This window comes from Astyanax mexicanus, chromosome 15, assembly GCF_023375975.1.
Source record: "Astyanax mexicanus isolate ESR-SI-001 chromosome 15, AstMex3_surface, whole genome shotgun sequence".
In the NCBI taxonomy this organism is placed as follows: Eukaryota; Metazoa; Chordata; class Actinopteri; order Characiformes; family Acestrorhamphidae; genus Astyanax; species Astyanax mexicanus.
The window spans coordinates 30,897,895-30,909,991 of record NC_064422.1 but is presented as its reverse complement, the minus strand read 5'-3'; the positions used below and the strand labels follow the sequence as shown (position 1 = coordinate 30,909,991).

At 37.8% G+C, this 12,097-nt stretch overlaps 1 protein-coding gene across 2 annotated transcripts in view; it reads left to right on the top strand.

Annotated features, from left to right (window-relative positions):
- The window catches only part of nrg3b (neuregulin 3b), a 218,066-nt gene that overhangs the window by 117,788 nt on the left and 88,181 nt on the right, over positions 1-12,097 (top strand). For both annotated transcript variants that reach the window (XM_022668933.2, XM_022668932.2), the window contains exon 2: positions 607-739. In XM_022668933.2, coding sequence (XP_022524654.1) covers positions 607-739 — 133 coding nt within the window. The remainder of the gene's footprint in view (positions 1-606; positions 740-12,097) is intronic.

Here is a 12,097-nt window from a genome sequence, read left to right as displayed (position 1 = left end):
ACATCCACAATAGCCTCTGTCTGTATGACTCACAGCTGCTATTAGCATATAGGAAAAGAGACATAATAGCTAGTACAGACAATTTCTGTGGTGCTCCCCATATTGATTCATTGTGATTCAAGCCCCAGGAATGGAGTTAGTCTGCCATACATTGCGCTAATTAAATGATAATAAGCAGCCAATACGTTGTGCCCTCATCGTGTCTACGCCGTATGCCAGTTGAGGTACTTGGTGGTCACGTGGTGGCGGTGTGTATTTAGCTACCCACAGATTGCTTCTCATTAAGCGCGCTCCCTCCGGTCTATTGTCTGTGTTCCGCTGTATTATCAACCCTGGCACCCCATAATACGCGCTGAGAAATCTTGTCTGTTCAAGGGCTCATTTGTAATCACAGGACTTATTGTGAAATTCATTGTACTTGAACCTGTGATTCAATTAACATCATTAATGCCTTCTCATTGCGTAGAAATGAAATGTAATTTTCCCCCCGTGTGAATGGACCGTCTGGAAATAGCAGCTATTTTTTTTTTCCTTTTGGATTAACTCGATTCCTTTTGATTAATCTTCCCTCTCTCCCTCTTTTCCTGTCTCCTTACTCACATCTAGTTGCACCTACAACCCCGACGGTCCGTTCCGAGTTCTTCAAGCCCTGCCAAGACAGCCAAGAGCTCGCCTTCTGTCTGAACGAGGGAGAGTGCTTCATTATCGAGACAGTGGCAGGAGTGCATAGACACTGCAGGTAAGACTCTCTCGTGCTCTTTTTTCTTTTTGCTTTTTATAGGACCTGCTTTAGTGTGGGAATGTGTGTGTGTTTGTATCAGACACTGGCAGAAGAAAAGTGTGTGAACATTCCCCTTGCATTTTAAAGCATTTCTCCCCTCCCTTCCATCGTATCACTCTTTACCCAAGTCGATGCCACTCGTCCCTTGCTGTGCGTCAGTGATGAATTTAGTTATTTTTCACTAATCCATAGCCATAAGCATAGAAAAACAAAAAAGCTCTGCCTGACTAGCTGGGCTGGCAGTGCTCTGCATGGTGGAGGGGGCCTTACTTACAAAAGCGCAGTGTCCTAATTGCCAACATGAGAGAGAAAGAGAGAAAGTGTGTGTTTGTGTGTGTCTGTGAGGGGGGGGGGGGGGGATGGGTGGTGGGGGGGGTTGAGGAGTGTTGGCCGACTTGTTAGCTTCTCCATGTTGATTGGTGTTTTCTTTTTTTCCCCCATTTTTTGTCGTCCTGCGCAAGTGTTGGTTATTTGAAAAGCCAGAATTTCTGCTGGGGTACTCAAGGGTGTAATTAAGAGCAGATCTTTCCACACTGGAGGGACTGTAGTATATAACCGGAGGAGTGTGATGCAGCCAGCTCTTTCAGAGATGAGTAGCTTGGATCTGAAAAGAATAATTGCAGGTTCCTTTGACTGCCCTGAAATGCTCTTGCGTCACTCTCTGGGCAGAAGACATCAGTTATTCACAGTAGGTCAATGTAGTTAGTTCTACATAGTTGGTCAGTAAGTAATATTGAACATTGAATACAAAATTCTCTTACACACTGCAAACATAATAGCCCCAAAAAATCTGTAGTTTTTATTATTCCCCCACCCCCTTTTTCCTCCATAGATTTTTTCTTATTAATTACTGTAATTACTATTTACCATAATCAACAATATCACAACTGCATTAAAGAAAAAAAAAACACTGCAGTTATTGAAATATATTTTGGTTAGTAAAATGTATCAAAGTATTTTCAAGTCCATCAAGAAGTTCTCAAAATATTTAATTACCTTTTTTGTCTGAGTACAGACCAATTTTGTATCAGTGAAAAAGTAAAAAGTTTCAGTTTCAAAAAGTATTATGTTTCTACTTTGTTTGTATAAATTTTATTTTGATCCAGTCAGTTTTTTTAGTTAGTGACATTTATTTTATTATTCATTTCATATGACAAACCACTGCTTAGTCTGTGGGTTTTTACTGCAGCACTGAAAAAATACCATCTATTCCTATATTACTGTGGTTGAATATTAGACGTGAATCAGTTCACCTGAACCGTGGATCTAACTAAATGTGATATTTGGGCACAAACACAGAAACATATCAGCATGTGCGAGGTGCTGAATCTGATGTGCTAAAGGAATAAATTCAGTATTTGAATAACACAGAAAGGACAGTGCTTTTAGTTTTGTCATGGAAATCACCCTGAAATACCCTAAAACGCCTGTCCTAATCATCACACCATGTTATACAAGTGAAGGCTGAGGTTCAGAACAGCAAAACATCCAACACTGAGCGTGTGCTTCAGGCCTGCTCTTTCAGAAGGTTCACCTGCTGAGATGCTGTGGGAGATGCAGTGTGTTTTATTAAAGCTGATCACGCATAACAGTCATGCTCGTGTTCAAGGTGAGCTGGGTTTTACACAATTTATAGGAAAATGTCTTTTTAGATAATGTTATTCCGAAGTTCTGGTATGTATAATATATATATTTGGTGCACAGCTCTGCACTGCAGTATGTTCACCTGTACTGCATTGTTTTTTCATGTAATAATAAGGGATTGTTATATACAATGTTAATTATTTGTTTTACATTTACATTATGGTGATGTTTCCTCGACATGGATTAAATAGAGATTTTTATTGAAACGAAAATTTAGTCCACAACTAGGCTAAATCCTTGTCCAAATGGTTGTGGACATACGTTGATTAAGCATAACATTAAGACCACCTCCTTGTATCTACACCCGTTATGCATTTTTTCAGCTCCACTGATCATATAGAAGCACATTGTAGTTCACACTGTAGTCTATCTGTTTCTTTATATACTTTATTATTCTCCATTCACTCTGTTCTTCAAGGTTCAGCACCAGTGATGTCAGTACTTAGTAACGCGTTACTCTAATCTGACCCTTTTTTTCAGTAACGAGTAATCTAACGCGTTACTATTTCCAATCCAGTAATCAGATTAAAGTTACTTATTTAAGTCACTGTGCGTTACTCTCTCTCTCTCTCTCTCTCCACCTCATCTCCTCCACACACACACACACACACACACCGCTCCCTTACCCATTCCCCCTCCGCTCTTCCCCAATCACATGCGTCTCGCTTTCTTCCCGTGTCTCTCTGCGCTCAGCGTGTCTTTAGTTTCCGCCCGTTTTCCGCTCCATATCTCTTTATAAAGGCGTTTTTTTGCGGCCGCGTCCCAATTCACTAGCCAGGGCAGCGATCTGCCACAAATTTGATTGGCAGAGGAGAGCATTTAAAGATTTTACACCACACGTGATTGGAAGTTCACTGTGGCGCAGAGCGCACACACCGTAAAGACAAGAAAAGTTCTTGTTTAAAAAGTTCAGTTTAAATGAACACTGTCAGAATTAAATCCTTCTCAGTAGTTGAGTCCGGTATGGGTCCGTATTGGACAACGTCTGGGTCCGGACCCGGACCGCAGTCTGCAAATATGTGATCCCTGGTCTAGACCATATACACGGTTCTGTTTTATAAAACCACTCCTTGCGTCCCTGCAGAGAACCACAAGTTCAATGTTCAGTTTTACAGTGTTAAATATGTCAGGTCAAGAAAGACTTTCTTTATTTTATATATTTTTTATAAAAACAAGTATTTATGTTAAGTAAAATCAAGAAAGACCATATTTTATTTTTTATAAAAAAAACTTATTTTTTTAGGAAATAGTTCAACTTAATAGAGATAAATTGTTGCTGTTAAAAATGCATTTTCCAATAAAGGGAGTATTGGTAAAACTGGTTATAATGTTTATGTTAAGGCGGCGGGAGGTGGTGTCTGCAGCTGCTGAAAGTAACTAATAAAGTAACTTGTAAAGTTACACTTTATTTCTGAACGCCTTCCAGTACAATGAATTTCAGGTAGTATATTTGCATATGTAATGCTAAAATCTGTGCTCAAATTAAAACAAAAAAAGAATAAATATTTCTAAGCTTGTGAAAGACATTGTATGTTGTATTTAAGACTGTAACACACATTAAGACATTTTAAACGTTTTATTAGTAGTTTAATACTCTAGTTTAATTTTCTCTTCCAGGAAAAGAACTGTAGCTGGTGTACATTTTCATCTTTACCTGTGCACATTCAGGCCAGTAACGTATCCATTTCTAGGACTTTCAAAAAGTGTAGTGACATTTTTTTTATCATACATAGCCATTGTAAATGTGTCTGGGTAATTTCTCTGTCAGTTTCCAGTTATTGTAGTGGGTATTTTGAAACATTTGACCAAACCTATAGAAGAGCTCAATTTTGTGTAACAACGTAGATACCAGTGAAGAAATAGCATAATTCATCATTCTGCCATTTAAAGCTAGATATTAATTTTCACTGTCATGTAAACATTGTATGAAACCTAGTAACTACATTATGGCATTATTTTATTTTTTGACTGAAATTTGAACAGTCTGGCAGTTGTTCTTTATAAATGGGCATATCAATATTATTTAGAATAAGTTCAAAAAAATCTTCCCAATGGGTTTCATTCAAAGTTAGGAAAGTTTTTCCTTCTCCTGTAGAACACAGCAATGATTGAACTGGTGATGCTGTAAAATCCTCTGTTGGAACTGGAGTAGCAACCTACTTTTCTAATGATGTCTTCTCTGATGAAGGCTGCCTAATTACACCCTACTACCTTGAAGCTGTTGAGCTACCAGAGCAGATGACAGAATCAGCAGAGGTTGTAGTTTTGCAGTGTGATAGACATATGGCTGCATCCCCCAGGATTCACTGCTCTTCAGGAGTTGTGTTGTGTTGTATAGGAGGTAAAGCAAAGTGATATCTTCACACGTCTTTATCAAACAAAAAAACTGAACTGTAAAGATTAGCTTTTTTCAGACATGGGGAATCATTGGTTTAGATTTTTTGTCAGTCTGAACCTGCATTTGCTATTCTCACAGCTCCAGTTATGCTGATAGACCTGTGTATTGCTTCTCATCAGTCAAAATGAATGAAGCTTTTTGAGGGCTTTCAAGCTAACCGCTGCTACCTTAGGCCCTTAAGTACACGACTCAACAGTCTGCTATCCTGTTTAGCCCTACGGTTTAAGCTTTCAATCAGATCCATCCATGCCTTTTTTATCTGTTCGCCTTTTTTATGTTACACTAACATTCTACTGAGCGTCGGACCTCATCATTGCCATGGTAACAGCTCTTTCCAATTCATTAGGGCTATATGGCTTCTATATGGATGCTGCGTGGAGCTTCTTGTGAAATAAAAGCCATTTAGAATACAATATTTAGTCTTAAGAGAATGAGTGTGGCTTTTTGCAGCTTTTGTGCAGATGAGGAAGAGTTTTTACTCACCTTTGCTGCTTAGATGAGAGGATGATGAAGGCAATTTGAAAGCACTCTTCAGCTTATTAGTTCAAGTTACTATTTTTGTTTTTGCCTACCTGGGTTCATAATAGGGTACGTCTTGTTATATTCGTGAAAGCTGGTGTTTAAATGAATGTCATGCTTTTTAAAAGGCAATCACCTTGCCTTCTTTTAATGTTGTAACATTTCCTGGAAATGTGTGGATGTGTCGAGGGAGGAGGAGAACAGATATGTGGGAAGAGATAAAAGATGAAACAGACAGACAGAGGAAGAGAGAGTAGGAGAGAGTGCAGTATTTAATGAATAAATACTTCTCTGTTGCACACTGCAGAAAATCTGACAAGGAGGGATTGTCCAACGTACAGAGGCAGTGAAGACAAATGATAGAGGAATAGGTGTAAAACGCGCAGGCAGGATCTGCACGACCAAGCCCTGGGTATTAACAGGATCTGATATGACAAAATAAATCACGTTAATGATGACGACATCCACTTTTTTATTTATTTATTTATTTATTTTTATAACTTTTCCTCCCCGCTCCTTCTCCACTCCTGGAGAAGCAGGCAGTGATTAAATTGTCAGTAGGCTGTCAGATCTCGACAGGCTGCGTTAATCCCGGCTGCTGTCTCCTCTCATCTCATTTGTTCTGAAGGGAGGAGCTAGTCTCCACCACGTCCTGTGGGCCACCGACGAATCCACAAAGGCAACCGTACGCATTTTAAATTTGCATGGCGATAAAGCCTGGAACAGGCCTTTAAAATACTACACTGGAATTGCCAGTCATAGGCAGTGCATGTTAATACGATCAGTTCTTTGCAATGAATATTAATGGTGGTGGTTCACAATTAAGAATGCAGAGGTCTTAAGCGACGTGGCTGAATATGATCTTGCTTGTCAGGAGCAGTTCACACGACAAGCGAGGCGCAAGACAGCATGAATCATTTCAGTCTTTAATTGGTATAGAACTTTGACATAATGGGGAGGTTTTTTAAACTTTTAAGAGGTTCTTTGCTCATTCTTGGAAAACTCTTTCGGTGAAATACTCATCAGGGAAGAAGAACTCTCAGAAGAACCTTTTGCTGTATTTTATCACATGTATTTTTAAGAGTGTACAGAAATCTTTAGCAGTGCGGCTGCATGGGAACCTCCTGCCTGACAGAACTGGTTCACATGACATAATATGCATCACAACATGACCTGACACAATCCCAAGCTCTGCATTAGACAGAGTGACTCAGAATAATCTGACATACAATACAATGCATAAGAAACCAACTCACTTTCACCAGTAATAAGTATAAATCAGAGCACACAGTTTTTAAATATGTTAAATACTGCATTTTTTTTCCTGCATATGCATTTATTTTATTTTAATATATCTGTTACAGTTTTTCTAAACTGCTTTGTAACAATAAAATAATTAGTGGTGTCTCAAACTAAATGTTCTATTCAATCATTATCAACTTTTAAAGCCTTACCCCATTCCGAACTTCAGTTTTAGGCACCAATTACAGATATGATTTTTAACTACCACAGTGAAGAGCTTCTCAGAAGGTAGCAAAACAGTTTAGAATCTGCAGTGTGGAACTATTTTACAGATGAACATAAAGGTTTATAAAGTTATTTTTTCTTATGGTGGAATCGTAAAATAAAATGTACCTTAAAATATTTGTTGAAACCTGACATCCACAGCTCATTTGCTGTTAGCTCTGTGTAAATTTCTTGTTTTAGCACATTTTTCAAATACTTAGTAAATTTGCCTTCAGTTGGCCTGGAGATGCAGTTAAGTAGACCTTGAAGATTTCTTCTGAAGTTTTATGTGCCACTCATAGATTTATCATGAATCTGCTTATTGCGTAAGTCAGACATATATTTTCTGAGTGCTTTATCAGAAATTACATTTGCTTTTAAAGGACTTGAGTAGTTCAAGGGCATGATATTCTACAATAAGCTAGAAACATTATTTTGAGATTATTTATTTCTTTTAGATTTTTCAGAACCACATCTATTCTTTAAATCTTTTCAGTAACTGAAAAGACCACTGTAGTTTTAGAATTCAAGTGATGATTTGTATTAAAGCAACATTATATTGCATTGTACTATGAAAAGCATGTTGATGCTTCACTGAACATTAGCAGAATAGCATCTTTTCTTTTGAACTCTAGGCTCAGCATTCCAGAAACTGCAGTGTGTAACCTGGGTAAACTCTAACTCACCGGTTCACATGCTCATTTGACATGCTGGCTCTGTTTCACTTAGTTTGTAAAATGCATGTGAAAAGCATGTTCGTTGCCCACACAATTACACCACCTCCACCAGTCCCTTCGACTCTAATTCTGACCCAAGCTTATGTGTCCCTTAACAGTAAACCAGATAAATCAGCCTTTCAGTCAACTTAAACCAATCTGGCCTCTTTACATTGACCCTGTCACTCACTATTATTATTATTATTATTATTATTAGTGCACCATACCATTCTGAGTAAACTGTAGAGACTGTTGTGCAGAAATTCTAGGAGAGCAAATTAAGAAAATTCAAATCATCCCATCGGTCACCAACAATCATGCCACACTCTAGATCACATTCTTTCTTCATTTTGATGGTTGATGTGAACAGTACCTGAATCTGTTGGCTCATATCTGCCTGGTTCTATGCAATACATTTCTGCCACACCATGCATTGAATAGATAATTATGTAAATTGGCAGGTATACATTATGTATATGTTTATTATGCTGTAATGGTGAACAGAATAGTGAGAGATAAATTGATATTTACTGAAGCAATTACATTTTTTAAGCGGCCAATTACACATTCTGTCAGATTCATTGTACAGTCCATGAGGTTTTTTTTTTTTTCCAGACTGTCAGGGGTGAGAAATGTTTTACCAAAAGATGCAACAGTCCTCATTTTAGTCCACATTTTAACATAGAAGTGGAAGAACGTTCAACACACTCACTGCTAGTGAGGAATACTCAGCAGAAACATGTAGGGCATGACTGTCTTGCAAAAAATATTTTCTCACTTTTTTATAACAAGACAGAATATTATATGAATCATAATAGATAGACTTTAGTGAGTGTATGAGCTGTGTGAAAGTGAAGCAAGTTTGTCTGTAATATGAACAAAAAAATTGCTGAAAGGAGGACTTGCATCAGAACATTAATACACTTGCATATCAGCTCCACAGAGACATTATAAATGAGGGGGACCAGTCGCTAGTTAAAATGTGACTAGGAGTGTTGATAATGCTCAACATGATGCCTGTTTACAGATAAAGGCCCGTCTTCAACAAAAAGAGCCAATCAGCGTGCTGGTTATACCACAAGCGGAAGAATTACATTTATATTCAATACCAATGACTTGACTCTGATTAGCAGAGATCAACTTTGATGTTACAATACAATCCTGAGAATTAAGGGGAAAAAATCGGATTATCTGATCACCTGTAAACTCGCCTGGTAATTTGAACATGGCCATTTTTAACTTACTGTGGTGTAGTATTGTAATAAGAAAAGAGGTAAAGACTCATTCAGGGACTGTTGGGTTTCCCCAGTTTAACAATTTAAATATCTGCAGATAATTTACAGGCATATGATCAATCTTAAAGAAAACAAAAAATGCAGGAATTGTTCATACCTCCTAACACTTCCAAAATTACACATAAGAGAGCGAGACTCATGACAGTTTAGACCTTTAATTTGTATTGTATTCATACATAATGAGGTGGTTCTTTAAACTTTAAAAAAGGTTCTTTAGGGAGCCAGAGGTGGTACAGAAGTCTTAAGCAACACTGCTGAAAGTGATGCTGCTTGACAGAAACAGACCATATGATGTAATGCGTAACACAGTTTCACCTGACACAGTCGTAGCAAGGTGCTAGACAGCAGATTAATACATCATGAAATAAAATGCATGGAAAAACGTCTATTGTAAAAAAGGAACTTTAAATAATTTTGAACCTTTACATCATGTAGAGGTTTTTTAGACATTCTTCACACTTGTAAATCTCATTTATAAAAGTAGCTACTGAAAGATAAATTCACCAGGAGCCGAAAGTGTTACCTCTATGGCATCAGTCTGAAGACCCTTTATTTTGGCATCTTTTTGGCACGTTAGCTGAAAGTGACCTTGGTTGACAGAAATGGGCCACACAACATAATACGCAATGCAACCTGACAGAAGGTAATGCACTAGACAGTGTGACTCTCTTGGGGGGAAAAAAAAACCTTTATAGGATTGATGTTTTTTTTTTCTCAGATGTTCTTCACTCTTCTCTAATTTGTAGAATGGTTATTGACAGATTCATTTATTTAAAACTTTAAAACCAAAAGTGTTTACTTCTGTGGAGTCACGCTAAAGACCTCCACACATGCAGTAAAACACATTATGAACTAATTCTGTCAGCTGTTTAAAAATAAACCCAATATAAAAAATAAATGTTCTGCCAGATGACTCTAGAAACAAGGTATATGGACTAAGTTTAACAATTTGTTAGAAACAATATTTCTATGCCAAAGTCTCATCAGATCCTGCTGTGCGTTGGAGGCAGGGGCGGAGCCAACTCCTTGGGTGACTGGTCAAAACCAAACTGGTGCCAATGGGGAGGAAGAAGGAAAAATGTAAAATGTCAGCAACTGAAAGCAGCATAGTTGGCATATGAGTTGAGGTCATTTAAAGACAGGTGGATGCTGGTGATGGAGTCCTCTAAAACCACTTTAATTTCTTGAAATAAAAAATAAGTCATTCATCTTTAAAAGGCTTTATAAACTACATCTTTAATTGGTTAGAACATTTGTTGTGGACTTTTTCATTTACATATACATACAGTTATTAAAAATTAAATCATGAAAAAAATGTTACTTCTATAGCGTCTTTATTTTGTCGTCTTCCTGACACCTTAGCTGAGAGAATTGTAACTTTGCTTGGCGGAAACGGGCCATACGATATAATCCGCAACACAGCAAAACCCGACACAAGGTAAGGCGAGGCAGCAGACAGCATGACTCAGAATAATACGACATGCAGTAGAACACACGAGGAACAAATTCTATCAGCTGGCGAACATCATGTCAGGCAGCTGTAGCTTTGGATGCTAAATGTGAATGCAAACAGTGTGTGCCTGCAGGTCCTGTCCTTGCTTTTGGCTGCTCAGCTGGTGTGGGGGATGAACATCTGTGGGTGTTTCATTCTGGGTGTGTAAGTGGATTACTTACACAGTGGACACACAGCACAGGCCTGTGTAATTGAAGCATGGATGTTTAAACCCAGACACATGTCTCTCTCTCTCTGTTTGGATAAACGGGCCATTCCGTGTCAAGTGCGGCGTGCTGCAGATGAGTGGGCGGAGTGAGAGGGTGAGTGGTCGTCCAGTGAATTGATACCGCTCCAAATGTCAGGCCAGTGCAGGGAAAGACGGTGAGAGGGAACGGTGAGGGAACAGAGGGAGGATATGCTATGCATGCGCTGGGAGTCAAAGCAAGGTTTATGAGACTGCTTTACCTTACTGAACTCAGCCCACTGCTGCAGCCCACAACCTGTCAGACTGATAGGCCATACTTGATCTATCTTCTTTCCTCTAATGGTTCCTAACCGGTTTTTGGCTTGTCTTTAATTAGTGTACAGCCTCTGCAGTGTGCATTATGTAGAGGTTCTCTTTTTCTTGTATTTTACAAAGCCAGATTAATTCAGATTCATTTAATTCTATTCCATGAGGTCCTTTTATGACATTTGTGTGGGTTTATGCTCTGAAAACAGTGGTAATTAATTTGTACATGACCACTTTGTAATTTCTGTATAAGCCCTTTACTTAAACAATCTGTGTTTGTGTTGTGCTTTAAAATTAGTATGTACATTGTTTATGTTCTGATTGGCTGCCTTGTAATGTTGCTCCAAAGGCAAGTCTGGCTCAGTTACAAGATGAATAAGGGGGCTAACTTAGTGTACACAGAACAGAAGGTTTGGGTACCTGTTGGTCATAATGTCTGTAACTAAAATTTGTTAAGTGAGTAGAAGATTAACTATTTTCCAAAAGACATAATGATTCCAAAGATTAGAATATAATTTTTGTTTTGTGCAGGTGTAGAGAGGAAATGAATGAGAAGATCACCATGCTAAAGTTTAGCCACCCCAAGAAATTTAAGACCTCATATAATTTATACCAAAATCAGGCATTGCCTGGCATCAGAATTAAACAAAAAAAATCTAAACAGGCATGATGCATTTTGTAAACAAGTTAATGGTTGATAGATTTTGTTAAAATAACGCTTTTTAAGTGTTAAGTTCAAGGGTGCTTCAATAATGCTTTGGGACTGTGTTGCAGCCAGTGGCACTAGGAATATTTAGTGGTAAAAAGAAGAAAGAATTCTACATTTTCTGGAAGCAAACATTATACTGCTTGTAAAACAGCTGAACAAGTTGAAAAATCACAGAAGAATAATATTAAATAAACTCAATCAATCTTCACAAAATCCACAATAAAACTGTTGCAATCAGTGATAAAAGAAAATATTGCTACACTTGAGTTTTGCTTTGAATTGTTTTTGTAATACTCTGATGATTGTTTAAATCTTGACTGCACTGTTGTACTCCGTTTGCAATCAGAACTTTATGATCTAAAAAAAATAAATAAAAGTACAGTTTTGTTTTTCTTGTATAATATGAATATGATATGATTTTGTACAGTGACAGGTTTTCCCTTTTTCCCCCTTTTTTTCACAGTACGTGTTGAATTGAATTCCATGTATTGTGAAATGTATTGTGTCACCAGGTTCTGGCTAA